General features: G+C 32.8%; 1 protein-coding gene across 1 annotated transcript in view; it reads right to left on the bottom strand.

Annotated features, from left to right (window-relative positions):
- The window catches only part of SLC25A36 (solute carrier family 25 member 36), a 37,009-nt gene that overhangs the window by 3,884 nt on the left and 16,756 nt on the right, over positions 1-16,369 (bottom strand). Inside the window, exons 3-6 of the mRNA XM_077756694.1 lie at positions 16,200-16,277; positions 12,931-13,031; positions 5,142-5,208; positions 2,286-2,575 (exon numbers count right to left, since the gene is read on the bottom strand). Coding sequence (XP_077612820.1) covers positions 2,286-2,575; positions 5,142-5,208; positions 12,931-13,031; positions 16,200-16,277 — 536 coding nt within the window. The remainder of the gene's footprint in view (positions 1-2,285; positions 2,576-5,141; positions 5,209-12,930; positions 13,032-16,199; positions 16,278-16,369) is intronic.

Below are 16,369 nucleotides of genomic sequence, written 5' to 3'. Positions count from 1 at the left end.
GGGAAAAAAGTCATTTTAAAAAATTAGTGGTATCTTTATACCCTCCTAGTGCTGAGTATATGCCATTTACCAGTCTTTTAAGTGTACATTTAGGATAAGTAAGGAGTGATTTTTAATGTATAACTTACTGAAACTGGTCATATTATAGTAACACCAGACTTTTAAGACAACTGGCTAACATCACTAATAATAAATAGTAATTACAAAACTCCAAAGGTTCCTGAATGGTAAAAGAATAAAACAAAAGTATCAGTTGCATACTAAATATAGATAAAGGGGAGAATTGATGTGGTAAGAAAAAAGTGAAGAAACAGAAAAAGGAATGCAGGTGGAATCAAAGACGAATACACAAGACACAGTGACAAACAGAAAAGATTTTAAGTGGACCCTACAACGAAAAAATAGTGCTACTAATCTATTCACCATGATCCACAAGTGCCAACATGAAATTTCATGTTCATGAGGCTGGAAATGTTCAAAATACTAGCCAATCAGCTGAAAGGTGCCATCTGGGAAGCAACTAAGCAAAACTCATAAAGTTTTAGAGCTCTAAGAGATCTATGGATCTCTATCTATAGATCTGTCCATGGATAGTTAGTCCATTGTTCTTAGTTTTGAAAGGCGAGGAAACAGGACTGCTGAGAGGTTTTTGTCAGTTGGGGATAGAGGCTGGGATAAGAATTCAGAGCTCTCTACTAAAGACTTTTTCCAACACACTACTCCTGATGGGCCTGAGGGAGATGGCCTAGAGCCATTTTCACTACAAATGTTAGTATCTGAAATCTCTTGTGTCTGCTTCTAAAAATTAATGCCGTTTATATATTCCACTCCAAAATATTGTTTATGAACTACCTCTTCTTGTAATGACATCAGTTTACTTGAAAAGAAGGGGTGCTTACAACTCTAAAATTCTGTCTCTCACCACAGTTCTAGGCATTCCATAGGAGCCAGAACCTAAGCAATGTTGATACTGTCTTCTTTTGACTTCTCTTAAAGAAAGAAGTTAGGAACTTCCCTCTGGAAACTAAGAGAAGTTCACAGTGCATATTGGTTCGAGGGTTTTACTCATAAATTACATTTTACAAGTAAAATTCTCATTTTACTCGGAGCCCTGATTCATTTGTCTTCATATAGCTTTAAAACCACAGAGCTTTCGTATCACGAGGATGAATATAAATGCTCATCAGTATAACAAGAGTGAAGCATCTAGAGTAAAATCCCAAAGCAGGGGTGCCAGGCTGGTCAGTCAGTGGGGCATACAATTTTTTATCTTGGGGTTGTGAGTTTGAGCCCCATACTGGGTGTAGAGATTACTTAAAAAATAACATCTTAAAAGGGCACCTGGGTGGCTCAGTTGGTTAAACATCCTACTTCAGCTCAGGTCATGATCCCATGGCTCGTGCGCTGAAAGCTCAGAACCTAGAGCCTGCTTCAGATTCTATGTCTCCCTTTCTCTCTGCCCTTCCCTGCTCAAGCTTGGTCTCTTTCTCTTTCTCTCTCAAAAATAAACAGACAAAAAAAATCCCAAAGCAAAACAAACCCCAAACACAACAAAATCAAAGGCTACATTTAAAACAAAACAATAAAAATTACCCAAAAAACCCTCAGCACGCTGCAAATTCTTCAGTAATTTTGTTTCCTGCTAATGAAATAGGCTAATAAAGTAAAACTTCAGAGAGAAATAAATCATTCATATGTACTTATTTGCCAACATGAAATAATGTAAAATAGGCTGGCCCTTTGAGATTACAGACTCTATTTCAAATTTGAGCTCCTCCACTAAAAAATTATGTGATCTAAATAAGCTGTGTGACTTTGGGCAACTTAATCTTAACATTTCTTATTTCTCATTTGAAAATAAAGACAAATTCTGGTTATGTACTAGCATACTTAGACTTCAATAGAGAAGGTAAGTACTTCGCAGAATTTTTTGTAGATTAGCAATAATGTATATAAAGTATCTAGTATACCACCTATATCCATACTTTTTAATTTAAAGAAACTTGCCCCAAAGTCACCTGGCTGTAATATGATTGGCTCTGGGCTGAAATGTGACTTGCCCAAAGTCCACGCTAAATCACCATGTTACTATAATATATACTGACCTATTAAAACACTTTTAACACAGATTTAATCCCATTATGATGAACTCCCAAGAAACTATATATTGTTTTACTGGAATTCAATATAATTACAAATGTGCTAGTAAGTGGGCTATTGGCTGACATGTGAAAATATTTCTAAATTAATAGACTTTTACTCCCATAAACTCAAACTCCTCTTACCATGTGGATATGCTATAGTTGTGGCACAAGTTTTTGAGGTGGCAGCAGCTAGCATCATTCCCACAAAATCTGATGCTTCTTTTACAGACTCTTCATCATTTTCCATTGTAGAAGCAATCTTATATTCCAGTAGTTTTTGCTTAATACTTTCATAAATAACAAAATGGATAACAGTCTCTGATATGCCAGCATATGAAGCAGACATGCCCCTATAAAATCCTTTAAGTCCATCTGTCTGATACACTTTACGAATACATTCAAAAGCACCCATTCGCTTTTCCCCACGGTTCCTGAAGAGCAAAAAGGAAAAATCTTATTAATAAAGTAGTATATAGATTTTTAAATAAAGAAAATATAGTAGAAATCTGCCATTCTAGTACAGAATGATCCTCTCTAATTCATCAAGAAGTGAAACCAAAATTTTAAAACACTCATTTTAGATATCCTATTCATTTGCCCGAAGTCTGTCATAGTAGATATCTGGGGAGCATGTAAGTACTTTCTTCTACTAATGCAAAATACACTCAGTTTCAGGTCCTCACTGAAGTTTGTATTGTAGGGATAAGCAACAAAATCCTTTAGTCCAAATACACTGTGACCACAGCTCAAGATAAAAACAGTCACATTACATTAAATCTAGTTCAAATGAGATTTCTTCTGAACTTATTAACATAAAAGAGTGAATGAGACACCAGTGATGACCGTGTATCACAAAGCAAGTACAATTAATCTAGTATGTGAACATCTGAGGGATTCTTTGAAACCCACTCAGTTCTTCCACCAAAATGTGTGAATTAAACACAAATTTCCTATGATCCTTTTAAGGCAACAGCCAGTATCATGGTGCACAGTAAATGAGGACCTTATAGTTTCAAGTAGTTACCGAGGACTGTGTCCAACAAAACTTCCTTAATGCTACTTAAGGTCACAGCAACTACTCTGACACAAGTATGTAATTTTGAATTTGTAAAAATATTACTTTATACTATGATTCTCCCAACAGAGCCATATTAAATGGGTTTAAATGCTACTCACAGGAAAAGAAATAGAAAATTTACCTATTTATAAATTACATACAACCTGTTTCAGATATAAAATAAAAACACAATTAAGACACCCACCTGATAACCTACATATAGATTACTCCAGTTTTATGAACTAGTTATTGTTTTGAGCTAATGACTGTTCTCAACTACTAACACTGTATGAATACTTTCTCAGTTGAGTGATCCATGCAACCAACTGTAATCAGTTTCTGCCATCAGAGACTTCCTCACAAGAAGTTAAAATGCTACAAGTCCAAAGGGTAATATGCAAACACACCAGCCCTGTTCTTGATCTCACAGTTATAAATGAGCATCCTCAAACCAGCCTTTCACTATTACCCCAAATTCACTCCATTCCCCACCACCCCCAGGCCCAAGAACTTGTGCTACTTTGTGTTAAAATTAGAAGTGAAAAAAATGATCAAAGGGTTTTAAGCCATACTTTTTTTCAGGACCCCCTTATACTAGAGTATACTCCTGGTAGCTTATAATAGTATAATATAGACTGGCACCTCACATTTCTTTAACCTTTGGATTGTTTTATCTGCCACTACTTTTCAGATCTCTTTGGCTTTAAGAAATAAACTTTGAGTTTTGCTTCACCATTTAGGATTCATTAAAAATTATTCTGGATGAAACAAAAATTAGAGCTATTTCAAGTCTCCAACTAGCTGACAGTCCAACATGATAAAATGTAAAAAACAGATATTTAAGCATGCATAATTATTAATGATTTCTCAAATCAGTTTTATTTAGTCTATGAGATATAACACTACTTCCCAAAGCCATAAAATGTAAAAAAAAAAAAAAAAAAGTGGAAATTTGTTATAGTCTACTTTAGAAAGAAAGGCTAAAAAAGTTTCAAAAGTCTTTTTATTAATATTATAATACACCAATAGGATCCTCTCCCTATAAAAGTACTATTTTTCCCATCATCCATACTAAAGGCCAATAGGAACTGAGATGGCAAGATTCAAAACTGCACTGCTTCTGGCCTTTGTTCAGTTCCCAAAACACACCAGAGGCCCTAACCTTAAGACCTATGATGTTTGTACTGACCACTGCCTCTGCTTAAAAATGGGCTCAAAAAAACATTCCCTGACTATTCCACTTAAAGTTGGCCCCCAATGTTTCTTGGTATATCACTAGCACATAGCAGTATCTGTTCAACACAGATCTCTCAAATGAATGAATTGTGCTACCATACAGCGTGATGTCAGTGGTAACAGATCAAGTCTATGAATATATGAAAGCTAAATGAAGCCATGCCAGGCCTCTCTGTATATAAGGTTACTAAATCATTCATGTAGTGAAAGTACCACTGTTTGGCCTAGATTAATATATATTCTTTTTCTTTTATTTAAAAACACAACACATAGGGGCACTGGGGTGGCTCAGTTAGTTGAGTGTTTGACTCTTGATTTTGGCTGAGGTCATGAGATCAAACTGCGCATCAGGTTCTGAGCTGGGTGTGGAGCTGCTTAAGATTCTCTCCCTCTGCCTCTTTCCTACTCTCATGTGTGCTCTCAGGAAAATAAGAAGAAGTAAGGAAATAAGCAAGCAAGCAAATAAATAAATAAAAACACTTAACTTTCCTCCCTGGAAAGTCTCATATTGCCAACTATTATATACATCACTTTTGCTTCTGATGGTAGACCCAAGTTTCAAAAACCAAACAAAAAAACAAATTCAGCAGCAAAAGAAGGGAAAAACATGGTTAGATACATGGCACTGATATTTCACAGGGATAAATTCACAGGAAAAAATTATTTAAAACCAACTTTAATTTTGTTTTGATGAAGTAACATACCTTGCATCAAGCTGTAACCGAGTCTTTATAAGCCAAATGGGGTTGGTCGCTGTGATTGCAGTAAAACCTAAACAAATATGTTTAAAATGAACTCTGGTAAAAATGAAGAACTATTAACTTAAAGGTTTTAAATATTATATAAATCTATATTAAAGAAACTATTAAGTGACATATACTTTACACTTCTATTTTATAAACCCATACAATCATGAACATTTGTAGTTTACTTCCAATCTACATTCTCAAATTCTGACCGTACTTTAAGAGCAAATTCTGATTATATATAAATTCCTCTCCCACTATATTCAGATTATTCTCTAGGGCACCCTCTATACTCAAAGCTAAATATAAAACCTCATGTTTACAGGCAAATCTGTAGAAATTTGGTATATCCTAAGGCTTTTTAGCATGCAAACTCTACACAGCTACTTGAGGTCCTTACACAATTCCTATTCTTCAAAGTGGATTCTACCTAAAGGCCAGCATTTACTATATATGATCTTAAGGTGACTATATAACAGGACTGTTGTTTGCCCTTATAAATGCTTTATATAAACATATACTTACTAAAACTGTTAAAATAATGGTATCACAGAAGTAAGGTTTCTGTTAGGGTTAACAGGAAAGATCTATTTTTCATCCACTTAAACATATACAAAAACTCAAAAGTTCAAACAGTTAGGAACTGGAACTTCCCTCTCACTTATAGATATGTAAGAGAGAAACTCAGAGTAGAAGGTAGTTCTAACTTACTTTAAAAGTTAAGTACTATATACTATCAGTGCAGAGCGTGGTCACCTAAGATGGCTCATTCTAGTTAGTAAACTAACATCTCTGGACCAGGGTCTCTAGACTAGTGTGTATCTTTTACTTGCTGTCTTCCTACTGTTACTGAAAAATAGCACATGAAATGTCATCCTGATAACAGGAATTTATGAAGATTGCTTCATCTATATAAAATAGAGTTTTAATATATTGCTTGTGAACACTGAAGACCACTACAGAAACTTCACAGAACTACTCCTATCAAGCTAGATTTATTCAACTGGACTTTAAATTCAGTGAAACTTACAGGCAGAAATGTCTAAGGCCCTAACTGTTTTAATACTTTCTATCAAATACTAGGCAGGTGAAGTACATTGTTTTTAAAAAGGTAAAATATAACCAGCACATTTAATATGAATAAAGTTAATTCAGAAAGAAAAATGCTATGGTGCACGTAAAAATAATTTGGCTTTTAAGTTAACCTATAGTGCACAACCAATCATTATCCTTTCTTGGCTTTTGAAGTTACTATGGATATATCTAAAATGCAAAATAATTTTACTAAATTGTTTACAAAGTAGAATTTAGTGTCGTAAGTTCTTTTCCCTTCCATAATGTCAGGTAATTAGCTAACTCAAATTTATTCCCTTAATCCACTGTTTTAACACCATAGAAATAGCCAGATATCTCACAAAGCGATGCTTAAATTGAATCTATTTATAAAACATGGTAAGTGGAATAGAAATTTGGTTTGATAACACCTTTCACAATTTTGTAATAGGCCTATAGTCTCCATTTCTCTTTAGTGCTTTTAATACTACATAAATATGTATAAAACTAGTACGGGAGCAACAATTTTCTATGTGCCAGTATTAAAATAATAAAAATTTAAAGTACTGGACCAGGTGTCAGGAATAATAAAAATAAGAGTTTTTTTTTTTTTTAAGAAATAAAGTTTCTTTTCATATATAAATTCTTAGAAAAGGAAAAGAGAATAAAAATATGAAGCTGTTAGATCAGTTTAAATATTTTGGAAAGATTTTTCTTGCATGTTCCAGCTTTAAGGATTCTCATTTTCCTAAGTGAAAAACTCAAACTAAATACATTCAAATTACATTTTAAAGCAAATTTGCACCAGACATCAGTATTCTGGCCATACCTCTAATCTGATAATTCTTTGTTTTTAAACTTAAATATTTACTATTAGCTGAGTATCTGTAGAGCAATATTAGGGGTTTATTAGTAAAAGGTCACAAAACTGCATAAGGCAACAAAATATTCTTCAATATTCACAATAGTTTTTATTAATTATCCTGTAGAAATTAAGAAAAAATACTTGCTTTTCATTAAATTTTGAAAGCCTAACACTGGGAATCCTTATGCCAAACTTAAAAAAAAATGGCCTAAGTAAATATCTCATTCAATCTATTATACTTTATTTGTAAAGATGAGCATCAAAGTTTTTTTTTAAATAGAAGTTCTATTTTTAAAGATATAAACTTAGTACCCAAGCTTAATACTCTCCCAACTCACAAAATTCCTCAATTAAAGGCTGAAAAAAGCTCCATATATGTAAACTTTAAAATATTGCAAAAATATTTAAATATTACTAGAAATTAATTTTTAAATATCCATGAATAAAATTTTTAATTATTCTCTGTACACACTAATGAACAATGATAGGACGCAAACAACAGGTATTTCTCACTTAACTAAAATTCATTTCCAGATACAAATTAATCTATAGAACAGGACACATTAAAATTAAGGTAAGTAAGAGACTGCTGTCATTTTATCCCTCATCAGTGCTTACTAGAGCTGTTCTGGCTCAAATCCCCCAATAATAAGCCAGATCTTAATAAAGACACTAGCCTAAATGCTGGCAAACCATTAGACAGAATCTAGGCATAACATTACTGGTCTTTACCACAGTTACAACTCTAGTCCTGGATTTTGATGCTATTACATTCTCTTAACCACACTTTATTAAACTAACTAGACGTTATTAGGCTAATTAAATCTATAAAAACAAAGTCTATTAATTCAAGAAATGAAACAAGTGGGAAGAAGCAAAAACTTTTCACCAACTTAGAATTCTACATAGTAGGACAATTTGAAGTTGGCCAACAGCCAAAGCTAAACAGATCTTCCTACTTCTAAGACAAACATACACAAGGATACTGGGAATAGTGTCCCTGAAGTTTAGAAATTTTCTATTACTGTTTATTGTGGCATTTCAATTTTGTGAATTTTTGGTAATATGCTAGTTCATGTTAATATTCTGAGTACCTGTTAAACATTAAAACTGACTTAGAGGTATGAAAGATCTATTTGTAGGTTAAAAAGAATTAATATTGCTCCAGTCAGTTAAAGCAAAATGGAAGTGTACTGGCCATACTGTTAGTAGTACAGTTAGAATGTTATTAGAAAAATGTTTAAAACTCTTAAAATGCAACTTTTAAAGTTTTCCTTCATCTAAGACTCCATTTGATAATGGAAACCAGATGAAGAGAAATCCTGCTTATAAGAAACTTGCTGAAAATGTCTATTTCATTAAGTGAGTGATACCTGTAGTATTGCATTTTCTGCACTTTTTATTTTGTCAAGTTCTGTAAGAATTAAGCCCACCTAATCTTCTAAGAAAAATACATTAAAATTACAAAAAAAAAACCCAATTAAAACTAAAACAACTTAGATCCCACATATTCTTAACCTGTATTTATTGGAAAGTAATGTAGGTATTAAGATCAATATTTTTGCAAGAAAGTAGAAGGCTAAGTATCAACAGACAAGAGAATAGAAGGCATCGTATTAGACTTTTAAAATATGTTATGCTAAGCAAAGGGAACTACTATTTTTCCTAAAAGTTGTAGGATGGTATGATACCATTTACAACTACATTCATCTTAAATATTGTCATCAAATTCTTTGGAGGTCAAGGCTATTATGGCCAAGCTGAAGACCCCAGGCTTTTATTACACAATGACTGAAAAATTACCCCATTCTTCCTTCTAGAAGGAATAGTATAAAGGGATCAGAATTAAAGTTTTATAAAATACTCAGAACGCACACACAAATTCAGGAAATAAAAGTTCTTCCCGCCTTCTATTAATTCCATAGCTATTATAAATTCCCAGGGTGTGTTTCTTATAACTAGAGGCTGCAAGAGATGCTCAGATCAGTACTCACGAGGTTTAAGTTAGTCCATATTTCTACAGGAAGTGACCTGCGGATGGGGAGCATGAGATGACACGATCTCACTCTTTTCTCGGGAGAAATGTACAGTAAATGCCTAAAATAGACACAGGCTTTTCTGTATCATAACAACAAGCAGTGACCTCATCAGAAACATGTGTACAAAATGAATCCCATTGGAAGGATTTCAGAAATATTTACTGTGAGATCTAACTCTTTTGAAAATTTTAAGTTAAAAAACAAAAAAGAATATCAGAATGGGCCATAAATTTTTTTAAAAAATGCACCGAGTACTGAAAATTCTGCCATCTGCAGCAGTTTCAGAGTCCAAATACTTACCTAAAAGACGAATTTTGTCTTAAAGAAAAAAATGCTAACCTTGTCAATGGGGAATCTAAAAAAATATTTAGAAGGGATTGTCATATCCCATTTTCTAATCATAGTTATCTACCATGATCAGAAGTGAAATCATGATTTTCTATGCTTTAATAATCAGCTTACTTAGTAAATATATTTTTCTTACTAAGTCTTAAAAAAAAACCAGAATATTCAAGTAACGCTTTGTAATAATTTATAATTTTTTAAATAAAGTATATGTTGCTACAATAATACCTATAACCTTTGCACTATGGCCAATAATATTGCACATCCATTTTTATGGAATATTTTGGATTATTTTATATTTAAGTTCTTGTGTTCTACAAAACAAAAAAACAGGAAGAATGTTTATATACAAACACACAAAACATCTGTCCAAACATCCATTTGGCTGAATAAACTGCCAAGGACAAATAAAATATTAAAAAATATATTTTATTTAGGAAAGACAAAATTTCTTCTTAATGAGGAAAAAATCTTTAATAATAAACTAGGTCAAATAGAAAGATGTAGCTTGAAAAATAACAGTGAATGCTAAGAGCAAATAAAACCCACAAGGTATGCTGTAAATGTCAACTGATTACATTTCTGGTATTTTAAAAATTAAGTGATAACTACTTAAATATATAATCCAATAAAAATCAGAATTTTCATTTAAATCTGTAATGTTGTATAGAAAAGCATATATATTCCAGATAAAAACTTTTGAAAATTAGGAATTACCATAAAGAAACAATACTCTTATTTGTATGCACACTTGTGTCAGGGGTATACAGAGGGATAAGCAAGTTCATTTAAACAAAAACATACAAATACCCTCAAGAAAACAAATACTCTCAGTCTGACAAAGGGTACACGTTGGGAAGGAAAAAACAAACAGGTAAAACATAAAGACTCAACACTACCTAATTTGATTAAATAGCCTTCCAATTGGAAATAATTTTTTTAATTTATACCTCCAAATTTAAATTTATAAATTCCTATAGTCTTCTCTTGAAACACTAAAACAAATGAGAAGATCCATCTTAAATAAATTGTAATTTTGAGGAAAAAAGGTTTGCTATCTGAACACTTGAGTTCATGTGGATAAAATACAAAATCAACAGGCTATCTGGAATAAAAATTACATATAAGGTCTGCTACTAAATCCTTAATGTGTATCCTGTTTAATGTGGCAAAATCTTGCAGGCAATATCACTACAGTCTATTTTAGTTCACCTTTTGATACTAACATGACAAGGTTAGCATTTTTTTAATAGCCAGTTAAAACACAATTTTTCACATGACTGCCTCTAAGCACTTTGTACCCCCAATTCATATTTAGAAGACTTCTAAAAGTAACTCTGAAGAAAAACCAAAGCAATCTGGTCTAGATTATTTCAAGAATAAAGGGGGCAAAAGGCTCCCTTAATGAGTCTGCATGGGACCATTCAGTTTCACCAACCATGTAGTTATGTATAAAAACTGCAAAGCTAAGTGTTAATGCTCATGAACAGTGCAAGGAAGCTCTGAAAGCACAATTCTCAGAAAAATGTAACTGCAAACAAATGGAAGAAGTATTTTCAAATTACAAAGTAAGTATATAGTATAATAATCTCTGAACGACAGGACCATCAATTTACAAAAAGTCAAGGAATTCAAGTTGGAGAATTGTATCAATGTATAGATATAAAACTATGAGTTGACATTTGTACACATTTGAGAAAAAAGTACAAAATGACAATTCTACTGAAATTCTTTGCAACATGATACAAAAATAGTAATAAATTCTGATGAGATATCCTAATGAAAAAAGATGTTCTGCTGGGAATTAAGGTATTCTGAAACCCTAAATTCACACCACTGAATATATAACAACTATCCTCAAATAAAAATTACCGCTCATCTACTTTCTTGACTTCAAGTCTTCCAAAACAAAAAAAGAAAGATTAACATTTCTTTAACAATTTCCTGAGTTTAAAAAACAAAAACATAAACACTGGTAATCCAGAAATACATTCTTAAAGATCCTAATACAGTGGTCATATAATTTGAAATTAAGCCACTAACTTTTACCTTATACCCACTCAAATTTGTAGAGGTAAAATCATTTCTATTCATATTCAACATCTATAAAAAGTATTATTTAAAAAATTCTAGTTGTAACTAGATGATCTCTATGGTATTAAAAAACTAATTGTCAAAATCCAAGTCTTTGTAGAGCAACCTACATCCAAGGATAAGGTAAGAGAGGTTCATATAAATTGTGTAACTTGCCCAAGATCTTTCCTCCTGGGTAAATAAGAGTAGTTTACTACCTTGACCTCTAAGGTTTTTCCTTCCAGCTTTTAAACTTCAACAAGTCAGTCAACAATTACCAAATAGAAAAAGGCTTGAAAATAATTATAAGGTATATGGTAGATTATTATGGCTATTGACCTTTCAGATATTAGTTATTTCCAACTTACACTTAGTTTGTTAAAGTATGTGGTTCAAATTGATCCAATTTATTTCTAAACAGAAAATGGTTAACAGTTTAAAGCACTCATTATTAAACATGTAATTGACACTCAATTTACTGCTCAACAATTGATGAAAGTAGTCATAATCTGCTTAATAAAGTCACAGCATAATTTGGAAACATAAGGTATGGTTAAATATGCAACGAATCTCAGAAAGCTGCAGAGAATGAACCAAACAAAGATCATGGCTTTGTCTAACACGCATTGCAACAAATGATTTCAGAACCAGATTGGTCAAATCAATCTCCTAGTTTATCTTTAAGGCAGTGCAGAGGCCCAGAACTAGCTGCTTTGATTTAGAATCATATATATTCAACAATAATGATAGAAGAGTCCCTAGAAAACATATCTATAGCAAGCATATACATATAGCCAATGCCTAAATTTCAAGTGCTATCTAGTGTGATTCATATGGAATGCTAAACATAGTATTCAAAATACATAAATTATAGGAACTCTTAGTTATTAATAATACATCACAAAAACTTCATTTGAGCACAGGACAAAATGAATACTTTACCAAGAACTGCCGGCACATTTCAGACAGAAGCCAAAACATGCAGCAAAAAGGGAAAAGGCACTAACAGAAATTGAGGAGAGAAGAGTAAATTACAGCTCCATAACTTATTTATATGTAATTATGGTTGGATTCTTTAAACTGTTAAAAATGATAACTAAATATTCAGCGGAATACAGAAGACAATGTAAATATTATATCACCTGTATGCTATCACAAACCTAATTTAAAAACGTCAACTGATAACAGATTTTACGTATACCTCCAGATGAAATTTACTACATACTAATAAATATAAGAATTATGTTTGCAGATGCTAATCGATGAAGAGCACATTCACTGTCTTAAATGTACAATGTAAATTCATCATCATTCAGTATTAAGTCTCTAGCCTTCAGAAGATTTTTTGCCTTTTAATATTATATAGTCATACCTGCCATTGCAGCAGAAATCATGTGTACCTGGGTAGAATCCGGATCAAATATACCATTCAACTTTTCCTTGCAGTTTGAATAAGCAGCAAAGTATATTGCTCTAAAATAAAGATTTAAATTTTATCAATAAGCATGTTGCCTAATTCATAAGATTTGAATGACAAGTAAATTAATCTTTATAATTTTAGAGAAATCTAAAAACAAACATAAAGTCTTAGTCACATTCTCATGTAACATCAGGTTAGTTTCTATATTTTTTCCACAAAGATCCTGAAGTACTTCTTATAATGACTTATTAAGAAAAAGACAAACTTCTGGGGCACCTGGGTGATTCAGCTGGTTAAGTGTCCAACTCTTGGTTTCGGCTCAGGTCATGATCTCACAGTCTGTGGGTTCGAGCCCCGCATCAGGCTCCGCACCAGTGGTGCAGAGCCTGCTTGGGATACTCTTTGTCCCTCCCCAATTTGCATGTTCTCTCTCAAAATGAATAAAAATAAACTTTAAAAAAAGAAAGAAAAAGACAAACTTCGATGTCAAGTTCATCAAATGCAAAGCATCCTCTAACAAAAAGACACCCACCACCCCTGCCCCAATACTTTCATAGCCAACTGAAATAAAAAGTATTTTTAGAAGATTTTGATGCGGGGAACATATAAGGCTGGAAGGCTTTATGTAACGGTAAAGCTTAACTAAACACACTTGAGTGAANAATAAGATATAACATATTTTATATATATGATATTTTTTAAGTGAGGGGAGGGTTAAAGAAAAGACCCAATTAATAAAAATATATTAAACAAATTTGAGACACGGTGGTATATTCTAATCTACATTATACAGAGTAGTTCACAGTCTCCTTAAACAGACAAAATAATTCCAAAAGAAATCACCCCCATCATATGATATCTTCTAATGTTTGTAAACATTTCATTAATCTGTGAACACGTCCCATTAATTTATTGAATATGACTTTAAGCATCCCAACTACTTCCTCATTTTTTTGGTTTCTAGGCTCTGAATTACCTGCTTGCTGCATCAAATATCCTGTTATTTCCCAATAATCCTAATTATCTGTCCACATAATAGGCAAACAAATACAAATAGCCAGAGTCTCACTGTTGTGCCTTTTTTAGTGTGCTGAAGAAAAATGGAAGTTAATATAATTTAAAATGAAACATTCTGAGGTGCCTGGGTGGCTCTGTCATTTAAGAGTCTGACTCCTGATTTCTGCTCAGGTCATGATCCCAGGGTCATGGGATCGAGCTTGTCTAAGATTCCCTCTCTCCTCCACTCATGCTCTCTCTCAAAAACAAAACAAAAACATTCTACTTTATGAGCAAGAAAAAAAAACATATTTAAAGATGATGAAGTATGAAGAGGTATAAACAATGCATTCCTAGCAATGAATAAGAAAAAAGACCTCTTAATGAGAAGAGAGGCAAAGAATATATACAGGTAATTCATGGAAGACATACACGTATGGCAAATAGTTACAGGAATGATGGTGTAACTGAACCAAAAATTAAACAAATGTATATTAAAACAGTGAAAATCATGTTTATTCTCTTTGGCAAGTATTAAAAAACATGAATGGGGTGCCTGGGTGGTTCAGTCGGTTAACCGTCTGACTTCGGACTGGGTCATGATCTCATGGTTTTGTGAGTTCAAGCCCTGTGTCGGGCTCTATGCTGACAGCTCAGAGCCTGGAACCTGCTTCAGATTCTGTCTTCCTCTCTCTCTGTCCCTCCCCCATTCATGCTCTGTTTCTTTCTGTCTCAGTAATAAATAAACATAAAAAAATTAAAAACAAAAAACAACTCCAAACATGAATAGTAGCCAACATGAGTAATACGTGGATAAAAAGCAACTAATTCACTACTTGAGAATAAAAATATGGGATGCCTTTTTAGAGGGCAATTGAACAATATTCATTGATTTCAAATATGCATGTGTTCTTTTTTACAGAAATTTTACTTTTAAGTAACTATCATGAAGAAATACACTTGCTTAAGTACTCAAAGATAAAAGTATAGCTATGTTGACAAAACCACTGTTTTCAACAGAAAAAATGTGGAAATCAGATAAATCTAAAGGTTTATCAGTAAGGGAATGCTTATTAATGACAGAGTAGCCATACTATGCAATAAAAAAAAAAACCCTACATATTTTCAATGGGAAAACCTTCAACACAAATTTGGTGAACTATATTAAATATGATTAAATTAATATAGAAGAACACAGACAAAGGGAAGGAATAATAAGATAAAAACAGAGAGAGAGGCAAACTATAAGAGACTCTTAAATACAGAGGACAAACAGGGTAGCCAGAGGGGAGGTGTGTGGAGGGGATGAGCTAGACGGGAGAAGGGCATTTGTTGGGGTGAGCACTGAGTGGTATATGTAAGTGATGAATCACTCACTGGGTTCTACTCCTGAAATCAATACTACACTGTATGTTAACCAACTTGAATTTAAATAAGTAAATTTATAAAATAAAAAAATTAATGTAAATAATGTTAGGTATATATATTATACATTTTACATACACAGTAAGTCAGAAAAATTAATGGAAGACTATATACTAAAGTGTTTTAATGTTATCTGTAAAGAGAAGTGTAAACATCTCCAGGAAGGCATATAGCATGACAGGTGATGTGTTTAAGATGGAATGTCAAGCAAGCTTTATGCCATACATTTTTAAAAATTTCTACAGTAAGGAAAAAATTTTTAAGATAGCTTTTTAAGAGAGTAAAGAGCTCATAAAAAGCTGAAACCCAATAAATAATAAGACATAGACTTAGTACCTGGGATACAGACCTAGATTTTCTCCATTTTCATTCTGAATGTGAACTCTATAGGACTGGATCATGGAAGAAGTCTAAGATGAAAGGATCTCAGAGAAAAATGACTAATGTATTAAGGTCTTTTTGGCTTCTTTAATAGGCAATGAAACCATTCTATCTATTTAGCTTGTCCTAGAATCCAAAAAATAGGGTTAGTTCTACAGTTCTAGGTATTCCTCTTTCTCACTGCTGGTTCCTTTAGTTTGGTCTCTGCCTTTTGAAACTTGGTACAAAAACTGCTTTACAATGACCTCCACATGGTGCAAACTGCCCATCCTTTTAGATGGTTACAGAGGTCTGTTCTTTACACCCTAGTGCTTTATCCTTACCTACCACCTTAACTTCTCTTCAGCATCTTCTGTCATTAAGCTTGAAACAAGAAAAGACTGCCACGATTTTGCTTAACTTAAAAAAATTATTTTTACCTGGAAGGGGCCACCCCCACTAAATTGGGGCCTAAGCCTCTGAACAAGGAACGAGGCCCTTCTTTTTCCAATATCACCCTGAAAGAGAAAAATATTATTTAGAAAGGAAATGTCTTTCAAAGTCTAGTACTTTATCTGTATAGCAAACTTAGAGTTTTAAACCTGTATGT

Source organism: Crocuta crocuta, unplaced genomic scaffold (genome assembly GCF_008692635.1).
Source record: "Crocuta crocuta isolate KB4526 unplaced genomic scaffold, BGI_CrCroc_1.0 scaffold337, whole genome shotgun sequence".
NCBI lineage: Eukaryota > Metazoa > Chordata > Mammalia > Carnivora > Hyaenidae > Crocuta > Crocuta crocuta.
The sequence above is the reverse complement of the archived record's forward strand: the minus strand, read 5'-3'. Positions and strand labels throughout refer to the sequence as shown.